At 36.8% G+C, this 17,104-nt stretch overlaps 1 protein-coding gene and 1 long non-coding RNA gene across 2 annotated transcripts in view; both read right to left on the bottom strand.

Annotated features, from left to right (window-relative positions):
* LOC141331059 (uncharacterized) overlaps window positions 1-17,104 on the bottom strand; it is a 470,059-nt gene that overhangs the window by 68,975 nt on the left and 383,980 nt on the right. The gene's annotated exons all lie outside the window — the stretch shown is intronic.
* The window catches only part of sin3ab (SIN3 transcription regulator family member Ab), a 34,498-nt gene continuing 18,688 nt past the window's right edge, over window positions 1,295-17,104 (bottom strand). The window contains 6 exon segments of the mRNA XM_073835904.1: window positions 1,295-2,800; window positions 5,348-5,549; window positions 7,367-7,461; window positions 12,736-12,828; window positions 16,529-16,702; window positions 16,797-16,966. Coding sequence (XP_073692005.1) covers window positions 2,579-2,800; window positions 5,348-5,549; window positions 7,367-7,461; window positions 12,736-12,828; window positions 16,529-16,702; window positions 16,797-16,966 — 956 coding nt within the window. The 3' untranslated portion in view covers window positions 1,295-2,578.

The raw sequence follows: 17,104 nt of genomic DNA on the forward strand, positions 1-17,104 counted from the left end.
ATATGTGACCCTGGACTACAAAACCTGTCATAAGGGTCAATTTTTTGAAGTTGAGATTTATACAAAATCTGAAAACTGAATAAATAAGCTTTCCATTGATGTATGGTTTGTTAGGATAGGATGATTTGGCCGAGATACAACTATTTGAAAATCTAGAATCTGAGGGTGCAAAAAAATCTAAATATTGAGAAAATCGCCTTTAAAGTTGTCCAAATGAAGTTCTTAGCAATGCATATTGCCAATTAAAAATTAAGCTTTGATATATTTATGGTAGGAACTTTACAAAATATCTTCTTAGAACATCATCTTTACTCTACATTGTGATGATTTTTGGCATAAAAGAAAATTTCAAATTTTGACCGAAACAATGTATTGTAGCCGACAATACATTGTTTCGGTCAAAATTTGAAATTTTCTTTTATGCCAAAAATCATTTGTTGCTACAAAAATACCCATGCGATTTACGACTGGTTTGTGTGGTCCAGGGTCACATATAATACATACAAATTAAAAGTGAAATATTATCATTTAAATTTTAAAGTTTAAAATGTAATTTATTCCTGTAGTAGCAATACTGAATTTTAAGCAGCCATTACTCCAGTCTTCACTGTCACATACAAAAGACAAATATCTGGCCCGGCTAACGACTTGTAAAAGAATCAACGGTGTCAAAATAAAGTGTTGGCATTCTTCTGTCCATCTGTGAGTAAAAGCCGTCATCCGTCTCCATTTTATGCTGTGAGTTATGGACTTGGAGAGCCTTTTAATGACCCATTTCTCCAGGGACTGCTTAACCATAAAATGGGGCCAAATCCTAATTAAATAATGAGCCATATCGAACCAACACCTTTTTTTCTCCTGGTAAGTTAAATGTCACTGTAGACCTTTATTACTCTCTTTGGTGTATAAACCTACTTGGCCTTTTTGGAGCAAGAAACTATAGAAGAGTTTCTTTAAAAGTATTCAAAAACTTTGAAGACTATTAAGAGTGTTAATTGCATTTCCTAATAAAAACTGCAAAGAATAAGTGTGTGAACTCGCAAATTAATTACCCTTGCAAATTAATAACTGCATGCATTAATGTTATAGACATTTGAGTGTAAAACATTACACTGCGCCGCGGGAGAACGTCCAAACACTCCCTCTGCTGCCGGTGTGAAGAAACTATAGAGTGTGTTTCAGCACACATTAATTATGCATTCTCAATATTGAGACTACATGAATGTGATTCAGTGTGAAAACAAGCATGCATTATTGATTCTTATAGTTGCAGGCAGCACGACACACAGCAGGGTAATCTACTACAATTCTGTTTTATTTCAATCTTTAAAACAATAATGAATAATATAAAAGGGCTGTACATGAGAACATAGAAACATGCTGTCATTGCCTTCTTTAAATATGGTTTACATATTTGTCAGCATAAACCAAAGCCTTAAAGCACATACAAATGTGCCCCAAGTTACATTTCCAGACTTCTCGGTATAAGAGGGCAAAATGGGACCAAACAAGAATTGTTTCTAAGTTCTACTCAGAACACAGGCAGTGATATCACAAATTGGAATACAAGGGCCGAATATAGCGTCATGAAAGACCATCCAATTCAACATCTCAGGTTTTGGACAAACTCGAAGCTGTCGAAATGAACATTTCCATGACCACATAAACGAGAGGAGACAGAGTGACCAGACGAAACACTTTAAACAAGTACTCCCTTTGGTAAGAATAGTCATAAAGTGTTTTCTTAAACATCCCAGCATTAGCCTCCTCCACTAAGCTGAAAAGGAAGCCTAAGAGCTGAACTACGTAACAGTGAAGGTTCAGAATATAAACAGTCTGGCATATATACATCGTATTTACATTACAAGAGCTTTTGTGACTGTACTTATTCTGGTGTTCCTGATTGACACATTGTGGCTGGTATGTCTATTCATTAACAGTAATACCTTCATTAATGGTGCTGTAATTAACCTGTGAAAAGAGACCTTAATTACATTTCATGTATATTGCGAACAATACACTTGGGAAATTCACATCATCAGTCCTGGTTTAGCTGCATGGCCCCAAACACGGAGGCATTTTTAAAAACGGATTCGAGATTTTCTGTCATTGTTGGACATTTTCTCTCATTTTTTGAACATGTGGTTAAAGCGAACCACAAAAGACATATTGCTAACAAACTACGATTCACCTTGAAGAGATGAAAACTTAAAAAACGATATACAAATGGGCATGAGCTTGACCTGTATTTGTAAACCATCCTTTTCACAAAAAGCCTCTCGAAAAGTCAAAACCGAGTCTTGAAAATCAAATGAAAGTCTGACTAGAGCTGCAGCATTTGCAAGAAGTGTTTTCTTGCGCTCATGATTGAAGGACACTAACCAACTGGGTATAAAGTTCAGGTGGGGGGAAAAAAGACTCCGATCTAAAAATTTAAAAAGGTAGAAATAAAAAAAAAAGTGAGCAATCTTCAAAGAACTCAATGGCGGTCAGATTTTAATTTCAGTGCTACTTCAGTCATCGTAAAAACAACATAAAATGGAGGGAAAAGCCCTCCCTTCTCTTGAAAACTTGAGCTTTACAACGTAGTGCTGTAGGTGACTTTATATTTGTTGATGTTCTGGAAGTGGAGGATCTTGGGCTCACAGACGGTTCTGCAGGGCAGCAGCCCATCCTGGCCCTCTCCCATCAGCCACTTGTAAGTAGTGGCTGCCATGTCGCTGGTCACGTGCTCTTTCCGCCACCTGTCCAGCCACATCTGAAAGCGGTGATGCAGACGAGTGCTTACTCGCTGGTGAGACTGAAAATCATCATGATGAACAGAAATGAATCAATTGTGCAGCATTTTGATGATCTCAAGACATATCTCTATCACAATAGTTCTCAAACTGGGAGCCGCAGTTAGTTTATGTAAATATTTTTGATTAAAGGCACAGTATGTCACTTTGTCACTAGGGGGCGCATATTCAAAAGAAACAAAGGCGTAGTTTGATGACGTTGTGATTGAGGGTGTGTTCACACTTGTCATGTTCAGTTTGATTAAAACAAACTCTGGTGCGCACCAAACAAGCGGACCGAGACCTCATCTGCTTCCAAATGAACTCTGGTGCACTTTGAATGAAATATCCAAATACTTCTAAACGAACCAAAAACAGAAAGTAATGACAAGATGTGACGCTATGCGACATGATTTCAAGAAGGGAACAAGTGGTGCATTCAAAACAAAATGAGCAGAAGTCACACATGGAGCAACGAGGAGGTAAAGTGCGTTTTACGAGCTCTTTGTGAGTTGACAGGTTATGAAAATAAAATCTCATACACGCGGTCATGCGTATGTGGGGTAAAGCTGTGCTGTATTACACTAGATACATGTGAGTGTGTTGAATGTTCTGTTATAATGCTACTCTGTGCGTTCGTCACCCGCCTAATTTTTTTTTTACAATGTTTTTTTACAAAATAAAACTGGAAATCGAGGTTGTATGGCGTCATTGGCGATGCAATGACAAGGAACACTAGGGACACTAGTTAAAACTATGTATTTCTCTTGATTTAAACATTCTTGGAAACATTTGTGATAATGCAAGTATAAAAATCTAAATATATAACACTGTTCTAATGGTTTTCAGATATTGTAATAAAAAAATCTCACAGATTGTGCCTTTAAAATGCTAATAAATATGAAAAATCAAGATTTTAAATAAAATCTAAAACAAAAAACTGAATTTTCCCCTAAAAATCTATTGTTCATGAAAAACACAGAATTCGGTAAAAATATGTTAAAATATATTTTTTATATTTTATTTTATAAAATTTGAATTGTAATCACAAAATCAATCATGTGTTATTAATTAGCAATTTTAGTCAACAAAAAGAATTTAAATTCTGTCATCGTTTCCCCTCATGTCATTCTAAATCTTACTTTCTTCTGTAGAGCATAGAAGATATTTTGAAGAATATTGGTAACCAAACACTCCCAGTTCTCATTTTGTATTTTTTGTCCATACAAGAAAAGTCAACGGGAACTTAAATGGTTTTGTTACCAATATTCTTCAAAATATCTTGCTATCTTTTATGTAAATAAAAAATGAGGTTTTTAAGAATATTGGAAACAAAACAGTTTCAGTTCCCTTTTTTTATTTATTGTCCATACAAGGAAAGTCAATGGGAACCAAAACTGTTTTTATTATCAATAAGACATGTTGAAGAATATTGATAATAAAAACAGTTTTGGTTCCCATTGACTTTCCCTGGATGGACAATAAATGAAAAATGGGAACTGAAACTGTTTTGTTACCAATATTCTTCAAAACCTCATTTTTTATGTCTATAGGAGATAGTAAGATATTTTGAAGAATATTGGTAACAAAACTGTTTCAGTTCCCATTGACTTTCCTTGTATGGACAAAAAAAAAAAAATCACAATGTGAACTGGAAATGTTTGGTTACCAATATTTTTCAAAATATCTTACTTCTGAGGAACATACAGGTTTGGAATGACTTAAAAAATATATATATATATAAAAAAGTAAAACTCTTCATTTTTGGGTGGACTATCCCTGTAAAGGTGAGGTCTAATGCCATTTAATAAATTCTTACTCATTTACACTGTTAAAGGGTTGGATTATCATGCTAAATATGGTCAAAGTTTCAAAAAACAAGTTGGACGTTTGATGACAGTGTATTTCTATGCTAAATGCACTCTTTTAGAGTTAATTTGACTTACAGAGAGTTTTTTTTATTTATTTTTTCTCGAGTATGGACATGAATGACGTCATAAAGGGTGGAATTCCTTGTATGGGCACTTTTTCTGAATCTGTGCGCACATGTCAATCAGAGCGAGGGCAAAAGTGTACCCATCAACGTGCTTTATTCGGGTTACGGAAGTTGTTGGCAGCACTGCACAGGAATTACTCGAAGGATTTGTCATTTTGTTTCTAAATCATGAAATCAACAATGCCTTTGGTTGTGAGAAATTGTTTTTTGAGGAAAACATTTCAGGATTTCTCTCCAAATAATGGACTTCTATGGTGCCCGTGAGTTTGAACTTCCAAAATGAAGTTTAAATGCAGCTTCAAAGGAGTCTACATGATCCCAGCCGAGGAAGAAGGATCTTATCTAGTGAAATGATTAGTTGTTTTTCTATATTTTTCTATACTTTTTAAACCTCAAATGTTCTCTTGTCTAGCTCTGCATGTACTGTGTATTCCGGTTCAAGATAATTAGGGTATGACTTCAGAATTATCCTACATTACTGTTTTACCTTTTTTTTTAAAGGGCATCAAAATGTGTCCGACAATGGTGGGCCCTTCAATCAAAATGTTTGAGAACCATTAAACTATCTATATACCTGATGCGCTCTCAGCTGTGCGGTGCGTCGGTACATGTAGTCCTCCGACTTGAAGACGTACACCATCTTGTAGGAGTTGAGTTTAAACATGCACTCCATTTTCGAGTCCTCGCCACCCTCTGAGGATTTCTTGGCTGTTTCTTTGGCCTCTCTCATCTGCATCTCCTGACCTCTCTGGCACTTCCGGATTCGCCTGAGGTTCCTTAAAAAAAGAAAATCGCACACTGCTTTAATCTTCAAGAAACCTGAATCGTTCTTAAATTTAGTACAAATGCCATCAATCATATTAAGGCTCAGGTTCTGACAGCGTAAAGAGAGAGGAACATCCTAATCAAAAAGAAAAATTACGCACCAATGCAACTGTCTACAGTGCACCTGGGTCTCAACAGATATGATAAATTATCAACAGAAATGATAATCTCCACTGAAAACTCATATCCATGGCAAAACCATATTGATCAAGGTACTGGGTGAAAAAAAAAAAAAAAAAAAAAAATAAGTTAATTTCCCTGCTTCAATTAAAGACTAAAATTAGAAGTGTACTTACCAAAGGTTACAGATGTGAATGGGCATAGAAACCATGACTCTTATTTTGAATTCAGGACTTCACTTAAACTAGCCAATCGTCACAAAAAAAGAAACCAGGTAGGGAATAAGGTTAAATGGCCAGGATATGGGTTGACATTGTGCATTATGCATTGCATGACCATGCACTACAAGTGTTTGTTGCATTATTATTTTCCTAGCAAAAACAATGGTGCAAATGTCAGCTACTCAACCTCACACCGCACATGAACAGAAATGAATCAATCCAAAAATAAATCATTTGTTTGTCAGTTTGTGGATGAACATGGAGACATCAAGAGGATCTCTCCAGCACTGCACATAAAACATGCATTAAGAAAACTGAAAGAACAAGCAAATCAATCATCCTCCCATGCTAGAGCTCAAACGTCTGTTGGAAAGAAATACACGCACATTTGAGGATAAAATTCAGACCAGAGTTTTATTGACAAGCCCCTCTCTGAAATACAGCCGTCTTTGTGTGTCAGACCATGGTGAGTTTAAGTTCGAGTCATAGCACCACTTTGTAAACTGACAACCCCAATCGAACTCAAGAGAGAATCGGCAATGGGAGGACAGGATCGTCTCTGAGATCTCAGCATACAAGGTCTACTCACTCAAATCTTACAGACTATAAAAACATTTATACACAATCATGAAATCAAGTCACATACAGAAATATATCTGTGAATAGAATTACACAAACAGACCACAGCACACTTTGTGAGAAAGCAAAGAAGTTTCTGAAACCCAAAAGTGGGCTACTTTAAAAAGATTATGAAAATCTATTCAAAGGAAAAGTACAGATCTGAACAAAGCACTCTGCTTTTTTTTTTTTTTTTGCAGAACAGGCTCATCTTATCTAAATGCACAGTCTTCAGCCTCTTTAGAAAGTTGCCCTTCCAAAGAACATGGTGACTCAACCGAACCCTGTTAAGAGCAGGCATATAAAAACATCTTCCATTTTCTCAGTTGAAAAACATATTAAAATGAAATGAATTTTCCACCTCATTAAATGTGTTTTAAAGTCTCAACCGCGATTTGACCCTAAAATAAAACAAAATGGTGCACATAATTTTTGAAAACACCTCTGCACACATTCCCCACGAAACACACCGTACTTACAATTCATAAATAAGCGTAAAAGAACCGATATGTACTGTACTGTGGCCACATCTGAGCAGAGACAAACAGCTTAACAATGAGTTTCCATTAAATAATTTCTCAATAAAGTGCGAATGCAACCAGGCTTGTGTGTTCGGGTAGAAATAAAAAAAAAAAACAGGTGATTACAAACAGGCAGCACTTGTACAGTGTGACTCCCCAGTGTGACATTTTCAAAGACTATCGAAAGTATTCCTGGGATGTTCCTGTCTTGAGCTGATGCTTCATGGGAGGGAGGCAAGTTTAAAGGACTCATGGCTCTAAAGATGGGTGTACTTGGCTGAGCCTCACCTGGGTAGAAACACAGGCTTCTGGGAGAGGTGCTCTCGCAGCTCTGGAGAGGCCGAGCTGGTGTTCAGATATCGCTCCACGTAGTCGGGCCAGCGCTGAAACACACAGACAGACATTCAAGGTTACTTTTACAGAATAAAGAGTCAGTGGTGATAGAATTACTGTCTGGAGCTACTGAGTAATAGTCGAATGCATGAATATCACCTTCAGGATATGCTCTGCATGGCACTTTTATGTGTTGTTTTACAAGTCTCATTTCTATGTACGAATCTCATATATTATGCAAAAGCTCTCTTCATGTATTTCACCTCTTGACAAATGGAGCCCAAGACCAAAACAGACATAGTCAAATGGAAAATGAGCAGATTAAAGAACAGACTACTACAAAGAGAGTTTAAAAAAATAATAATAATTAAGTGGAAAAACAAAAACAAAAATAAATTAAACTAATAATAATTGCATTAGACAGGATTCATACAGATACTGACTTTCAAGAACTTTTTCTTTGGAATTCTGATTTGTATTTGTGTATATTTTCTATTTTTCTCTTCTTTTTTTGTTCATAACTGTCCTGCCTTATTGATTTGATGTTTTCTACTGCTTAATAATAAAAAAAAAAAAAAGATTCACGAACCCGCTCAAGTCCCGAATTGAATCAAATGATTCGCAAACCTGCACCAAAGTCCCAATCTGAAGTATAAAATGATGCGCAAACCATCATTTCAAGTCAGGATCTGAATCAGTTCCGAACTGAATCAAAAGAGTTACGAACCTGCTCTAAAGTTCCGATTAACATCCAATAATGTGAGATCTGAGCTCCAAAATCCCAATCTGCGTAAACTGTCATTTCAAGCCAGAACTCGGAGCGTGGATCGCAAATAATTTGGTTTACGAAATGATTCACGAACCTGCTCCGAAGTTTAGGTCTAAATAAAATGATTTGCACTCCGAAGTCCTGATCTGAATAATGATTCTCAAATGACAGTTCAGGTCAGGACTCGGAGCGTGGATCATGAATCATTCAATTCACGAAATGATTCACGAACCTGCTCCGAAGTTCTGTTCTAAATCAAATGAGTCCCAATCTGCGCTTTAAAGGCCTGATCTAAACAATGACTCACTAACTGTCATTTCAGGTCAGGACTCTGAGCACAGATAGCTAATCATTCAATTTGTGAAATGATTCACGAACCTGCTCCAAAGTTCCGATCTATATCAAATGATTTGCGATAAACAAATTTCCGATCTAAATCAAATGATTCCTGATCTAAATAATGATTTGTGATTTGTCATTTCAGGTCAGGACTCGGAGCGTGGATCGCAAATCATTAAATTTGCGAAATGATTCACGAACCCACTCCGAAGTTCCAATCTAAATCAAATGATTCGCGATACGTGCTCAAAAGTCCCGATCTAAACAATGATTCACAAACTGTCATTTCAGGTCAGGACTTGAGCACAGATCGCTAAATCATTCAATTTGCGAAGTGATTCACGAACCTGCTCCAAAGTTCTGATCTATATGAAATGATTCACGATACACAAAGTTCCAGTCTAAATCAAATGATTTGCGATACGTGTTTCAAAGTCCTGATCTAAATAATGATTTGTGAACTGTCATTTAAGGTCAGGACTCGGAGCGTGGATGGCAAATCAATAAATTTGCGAAATGATTCACGAACCTGCTCCAAATTTCCGATCTATATCAAATGATTTGCGACACACGAAGTTCCGATCTAAATCAAATGATTCACGATAAACAAAGTTCCGATCTAAATCAAATGATTCCTGATCTAAATAATGATTTGTGAACTGTCATTTAAAGGAACACTCCACTTTTTTGGAAATAGGCTCATTCTCCAACTTCCCCCGAGTTAATAAGTTGACTTTTTCCGTTTTGAAATCCATTCAGTCGTTCTCCTGTTCTGGCGATATCACTTTTAGCATAGCTTAGCATAGATCATTGAATCCTATTAGACCAATAGCATCGCGTTCAAAAATGACCAACGAGTTTCCATATTTGTCCTATTTAAAACTTGACTCTTCTGTAGTTATATCGTGTACTAAGACCGGTGGAAATGCAAAGCTTCAATTTTCTAGGCTGATAAGATTAGGAACTACACTTCCATTCCGGCGTAATAGTCAAGGAAGTTTGCTGCTGTAATATGGCCGAAGCAAATGGAAGTGTAGTTCCTAATCTTATCAGCCTAGAAACTCGCAGCTTTGCAAGTTTTAAATAGGACAAATATGGAAACTTGTTGGTCATTTTTGAATGCGATGCTATTGGTCTAATAGGATTCAATGATCTATGCTAAGCTATGCTAAAAGTGATATCGCCAGAACAGGAGAACGGCTGAATGGATTTCAAAATGGTAAAAATCAACTTATTAACTCGGGGGAGTTGGAGAATGAGCCAAAAAAAGTGGAGTGTTCCTTTAAGGTCATTTGCGAAATGATTCACGAACCCGCTCCGAAGTTACGATCTAAATCAAATTATTTGTGATACGTGCTCCAAAGTCCTGATCTAAACAATGATTCACTAACTGTCATTTCAGGTCAGGACTCGAGCACAGATCGCCAATCATTCAATTTGCGAAATGATTCATGAACCTGCTCCAAAGTTTCAATGTATATCAAATGATTCGCAATACACAAAGTTCTGATCTAAATCAAATGATTCACGTTATACTAAGTTCCGATCTAAATCAAATGATTTGCGATACGTGCTCCAAAGTATCAATCTAAATAATGATTTTGCGAACTGTAATTTCAGGTCAGGACCCATAGTGCGGATTGTGAATCATTCAATTTGCGAAATGAATCGCAAACCCGCTCCAAAGTTCCAATCAAAATCAAATGATTAGCGATTTGAAGTCCCGATAACTATCTGGACCTTGAACGCAGTAGCTGCGTTGCCGTCTATGCAGGGTCAGAAGGATCTAGGATTACATCAAAAATATCTAAATTTGTGTTGCGAAGATGAACAAAGGTCTTATGGGTTTGGAGTGACACGAGGGTAATAATGACAGAATTTTTATTTTTGAGTGAACCAACCCTTCAACAACAGTCACCAATTTAAATGAATTAAATGAATTCAATTTTACAATATAGCCAAACCTTTTTTAAAAACATACAGATAAATAAAAAAAAAAAATTACACAGTAAAACATGTACAGATAAATAAAAAAATTACACAGTGCTAGTTTGTCTGAGACCACAGACACCACATCAGACACACAAAATAGTTTTTTTTTTCCTGTTGGCTCAGGCTGCACCTCTGCTTTCCAGTAGTGCTACTGTCTGATGGGCTTCAAAATATAGCAAAGTCCTGGAGGAACTGTGGGAGCTGATGCAGAAGCAGATGTACTTTGACAACCTCTTTTTACAAGAACCACAACCAGTGTCCCCTAGAATACGGTGTGGGACATCTTTGCCTTGACACTCTGTTGAAGCCATTCATAATGGCAATGAGTCCAACACCACTGTCTGATTTCATGTAGAACTTCACAGCATCCAATCCATAGGAGTCCACTGTCTGCCACCTTCCCCTACCATCTCTGTAGGCTTTATGAAAGGATCAGTCCTTCCCACATATCACTACATTCATCAAACAGCATCTTGTTGTTCCTGATCCAGTGGATATTGCCACAGGGAGTGTTCCTTGGCAATATGTTCGGCTGTTCAGGACACACTTATCCAGCATCCCAACCAGTGCCACAAGCCCGAATCAATTTATGAAGGAAGTCCCTGAAGAGTGAGGGACTGGTGTAAGAGTTGACAACAAAAAGCTTGTAGTCGGTGTCCAACAATTTTTCATCCACAAGGGCTGCAACAAGAGTAATAACTCAAAATGGTCTGTGCTCAAAGAGATGTTCCCTCCAAAATCCCAAGCACAAACAGAGTCTGACAGAACAAATGTTTTTGTTCACCTTTGTGTTTTTTTTCTTTTTCGGATGCTGGTTGAAATACAGCTCTGGCCCGTTCATTCATCAACAGCAATGATCTGTAAAGCATGGAAAAAGTCTTGCAGGCATCCCTACATTCCTCATGGAGGATATAATTTGATATGTGGACCATATCAAAACCAGACAGAAATTTTGTGCAGGACAAGATTTGCACTAGAAGAGGCCTCCTACCATAGGCTGTTGAGCACAAATGGCTCATGGCACATCGTTTCTTTTTGATATCTGAGCCATTTAGACATTAAGTGTGTTCCCAGCTGTTCTTACAGGTTAGAAACGTGGTGGCTTAATATCTAGTTCATGAACACGAACACCTCTACAGGAAAGAGCAATAAGGAAACAACATCCTTTTCTTCATTTCCCCTCAGCATCTCAGCAGCAGGTGGCACAGATGTAGCAGATGTTGTTGGATACAGCGATGCAGCAGAATGACAAAATCTGTTCGTCTGAAGGATGGATCTCAGCCCTCAAGAAATGTGTCAGCTGAAGGCCTATTGCACAGCACAGAAAGTAGCGCGATGGAATAGCACCAAATTTGCAGAGACAACTGAAATGAAGTTAGCATAACTCGGCTGTGCATTGCAGATGGGTTTTGATGACACACTATGTGGTCCAGCCTCTCCCACATAAAAGTAGTATTAGCACTAACATCACAATTTTAAAGCGAGTTTCAGATTGTAAGCTTCTAAAAACTTGAAATAGCATTTTTAGTTTTGCTAAAACCAACTGAAGATTTGACAATCACTACTGTGTCACCACCTATATTGTCAGCCTTTTTCAAAACAGATGCGTTCTTATATTTCACTGCTATTTTTTTGTAATTGTTGGTATATGTGTAGATGAACAGCTTTCACTATGATGCAAAATTCTGCCACTGTGAGAGGGTTCTTGGGCTCAATAAGCTGCATAGTAAACCAAACTTTGCTAATAGTTGAAAGATGCTGTCACAATACTTTGTGAGTTGTGAAGTTTGGGTTAAATGACCGGTCACACTACACTTTTCGTTCCATTGACTTCCATTCTTACGCATGCAAATGTGTGAGAGTGGAAATACAAGCTCATGCAAAGATGTTTCGCATTTCGCTGCGTTCCAAAGTTCAAGTTTGGTGAACTCTGCCCTGCGAATTCATATCACATTGATTTGTGATCAATAAAAGAACAGAATGAGCTCTTAGTAGAATTAAAAGCATGTAAACTTTAAATCTGCAGGATTGCAGTGTTGCGGTAAAATGGTGTAGATTACATATTTAAATTTTGGATGTATTATATGTTGAATTATGTTTTTAAGAAAGATGCTGCAGAGCGCAACATCATATTACATAGATATTTTGGTTGTTCAAAGTGTAGTGTGACTGCAGCTTAATAGGTTAACACTGAAAAATATTTAGCCAAGTCTCAGACATCTACCTCAGTATCCACAGGTCCATCAGAGTTCTCCTCCTCGGTGTCCAACAGCTCCACAGCCAGCTGCACAGTCCCTTTAGACTTCTGGAAGAGTAACTGGAATGGAAAAAAAAAAGTGCAGTTTAAATGCATGGGTAGCGGACACTATTTGTAGACTTAATTTTACTAATTATACATTTGTGACAAAACCAGTCAACAAAACTAGTCGTAAGGGTCTTTTTTTTTTTTTTATTGAGATTTATACATCATAAACAAACATACATTAACTTGTTAGGATAGGACATTATTTGACCGAGATACACCTATTTAAAAATCTGGGGGGTTTGAGGGTGCAAAAAAAATTGAAATATTGAGAAAATCACCTTTAAAGGTTCTCCTCCAAAAAAAAAAAAAAATGTTCTTAATGCATATTACTAATCAAAAATTTATATTTGATATATTTACGGTAGGAAATTATTAACAAAATATCTTCATGGATCTTAATATCCTAATAATTTTTGGCATAAAAGAAAAAATTATAATTTTGATCCATACAATGTATTTTTGGCTATTGCTACAAATACACCCAAGCTACTTAAGACATTTCGTTTTTTATGATCTCACATAAATGTATGACTAAATGGAATCTGAACTTCTAGCTTTAACCTAAAAAAATAAACCTGCAGATACTATAGATACGTATCTATCTACACAGATAAAACTGTGGTTAAACAAAGTAGTTAAACAATAAGGATGTGGTGAAAAGAGGGAGCAGATAACAGTGTGACACTGAAAAATGTGGTCATTAAAACAAAAAGCAGTGATTTAGGCCGATTAAGCCACTTTGAGCGATAGCTTGATGGATGGTCAATTGGTTTGCTTGAAAATCAACAGAAAAGTCTTATCAGCGTTTCCTATACAACCATCCTTTACTGTGACATCAACTTTGTCACTGTGAACGCAATTCTACTACTACTAAAAAAACAACACCACTCTTTCAACACACCATAAAATCTCCCCTACTCTACTAATACCACTTCATTTTTTTCTGCTTTTCTTAAAAATGACAGCATAAAACACTTAGACACGTATATTGAGTCCAAGCTGCTAAAATAACTTGTTTTCTGCTTCCAGGTTTTTATTACACAATAGAGATGAATACATCAGACTGTGTGCACAGACAGATCAACGCCTACTCCTTTATCATTGCCCATGTAGTCCCACCCACTCATTTGTTATATGAATAAACAGAAGAGATACTTCAACAGGATCACTGGACTAAAAATAACATTTCTTTTCAAAGGACTCTAATATTAGGAAAATGGCCATTTATTTTCAACTACATACATCGCCATACAGAATTATTTGTTTGCAGTTTGACGCAGGCTTTGCAAACAGACTTTTACTGTACAACAATGTACGACATAACCATGTCACACCACTGATACCACTTTAACCCTTTTTTGTAAATTGCTTTTATTAAAGGACATAAAAAATTAAGGCCAAAGTGCGCTTCCATTCTGACACAAATGTTTAGCATATGCACACGACCATAACATTTAGAATATGCGTACAACTGAATGATGCGAACACAGCAAAAAGTGGTTACTTTCACCAATAGTTATAGCAGGGGTGTCCAAACTCAGACCTGGAGGGCCGGTGTCCTGCAGAGTTTAGCTTCAACCACAATTAGGCCAGCCAATCAAGCTCTTAATAGGCATGCTAGAAACTTCCAGGCAGGTGTGTTGAGGCAAATTGGAGCTAAACTCTGGAGGACATCAGCCCTCCAGGACTGAGTTTGGGCACCCCTGAGTTATAGGAACTATGAAAAAGTTGCTCTGTGTCTCTTAATGCCCCTCGCACTAGGACACATCAACACAGACATCTATTGTTGTTGCTGCTGTCTCTAGTACTTTCTAGTACTCTCTAGTTGTTATTCTGTCTCCACAATTGTGTTATCGACTTGAAACAGTGGTCTGGGCCAGGGTTGGTAGGTTTTCACAACAAAACCTGCCCAATTGCTACTCAAAAGTAGCCAAGAACTAGCCCAATCGCATTTTGGAGGGGGTCCTCCGGTAAAAAGCGCGTTCCTTGGGGTAAAATATAAGTTTTTTTGGGGGCCGAGTTTCCCTGGGTAAAATTCGCATTACAGGGGCTAAATATCATGTTATTGGGGTCTCTTCAACCCACAGACATGAAAAACAACCTGTGGCTACAGTGTTAAAGTAGCCAATTCCACAGAAAAACCACAAACTTGGCAACACTGCTTGTCACTTTGTGAAAACGTGTGTGTAATATTATGTTGATGATGATTATGATATTTACCCTAGAAAATGCATAAAAACAAAGTATACTTTGAGCTTTAATGTACATCTTTGGTAGTTTTAACTATACCATACCAATTTATTATCCAAAAATTAGTACACAGTTGCTGCAACAGAAATCAAATACTTCCCCACTATATGTGACTCTACACCACAAAACCATAAGTAGCACGGGTATATTTGTAGCACTAGACAACAACACATTGTATGGGTCAAAATTAACGATTATTTTAATGCCAAAAATCATTAGGATATTAAGGTCACGTTCCATGACGTACAAAAACTGTTAAATAAACAAGAAGTTAATACTAAGTAATATTATATTAAAGACAGTCACTTTATTCCTGAGTGAATCAGCCATTCGAACAAATCAAATGAATGAATAATTCAGTAATTTACTTAGTGACTTGCTGCCACCTACTGGCAGTTTTAGTTTAATTTTTAAAGTATCTTTTCAGCTAAATCATTTAATATTTCTATTTTTAAAACTGTATATTTAAAACATTAATCTCAACATGAATTTATGAGTTGGATTGCACTCATGCCACCTCTGAGCCTCATTCAACATATGAAAATACACCTACAAGCCACTTTTGTGTTCTTCTGTGCCACCTCTGCTGTACAAATACTGATTCCATTTGATTGGTGACTTTTTCTTCTTATTCTACTTGTTCTTATTTTGTTGTTTTGATTAGAAATTTTAAAAAGCTAAAGAAAATTGACAAAAGATGACATACTTTTAATATAGTTAAAGTTAGAAAAAAAAAAATGCCATTACAAAGGTAAAAACAAAACTCCCCTGTAAATCACTTTAAGGAGTCAAATATTACCTCATAATGGGAAAGCTTATTTTTGATCAGATTTTTTGATTAGAAGGTGCTCCTGAAATTTTTGACTGTGCTCCTAAAAAGAAAGTAAGCATAGAGCCCAGATATGCATTGCTAAGAACTTAATTTGGACAACTTTAAAGGTGATTTTCTCAATATTTTGATTTTTTTGCACCCTCAGATTCCAGATTTTCAAATAGTTGTATTTCAGCCAAATATTGCCCTATCCTAACAAACCATACATCAATGGAAAGCTCATTTACTTACTTTCAAATGCTGTATAAATCTCAATTTCGAAAAATTGTTTTTGTGGTCAAGGGTCATATATTGTACACAAAAAAAAGTAGTATGTCTGAATTCAAGGTATTTAAAAAAACAAAAACAAATTACCTACTACTTCCAGCGAGATTTTGACATGTACATTTGATGGAAACATTACCATCCCATGAGGCCACGGGAGAGGATTTATGAATGGCAATAAAGCGGTGCAACCGACGCTGGTAGGTCATGTGACAGTAACAACATACTACCCATGTTCCAACTATATACAACTTTTTTTTTTTTAAACAGTTATAAAGCAAGTTCAAATTCAAATGTAGAACCTACTCAGAACATGAATTTAGAAGCAGCGAGTGTGTTTCAGAAAATTTAAAGAGATTTTCGTACCTTAAAACAGTTCTCGTCGGACATCAGCTGTTCGGCTTTGCGCTGGTAGGCTGACTCTGCACTTCCTCTAGAAGCTTGGGTGGACAGGGACCCACCGGTGGCTTTGTTGGCACACTCGCTAAGGTAAAGATCAGTCACCTGTACACAGATCTCATCGCTTACTATATGCTGCAGCTGTGGGAAAGAGAAAAAAAGAAAGGTTAAACTTTAAGATGAGATTCCAAAATGCTGAAAATGCTCACACACACACGAAAAAAAAAAATCCTACCTGTCTCACTATACTCTGGATGAGTTTGTCCATGGTGAAGGCAATGTAGGCATGGATGGTAAACATTTCCCTCAGCTGGTCCTCATATTGAGATGTCTCCATGTTGCCATCCAGAAGATTTCGTACCATCTCTAAGAAGGCAGAGTAGTAGTCTTCGACATCGATGTCCACTGCGAAAAAACAATAAGGACATTCTTAATTCATCAATATCCACTGACAGCATTACAAATAAACAAATTACAGCCTTAACCTATGAGTCGCTCAAGTAGTTTCCATGGTAACAGTGTCTAGAGGGTTTGCTGGTAAAT

The sequence above is a fragment of the Garra rufa genome, chromosome 3 (genome assembly GCF_049309525.1).
Source record: "Garra rufa chromosome 3, GarRuf1.0, whole genome shotgun sequence".
NCBI classification, from domain to species: domain Eukaryota; kingdom Metazoa; phylum Chordata; class Actinopteri; order Cypriniformes; family Cyprinidae; genus Garra; species Garra rufa.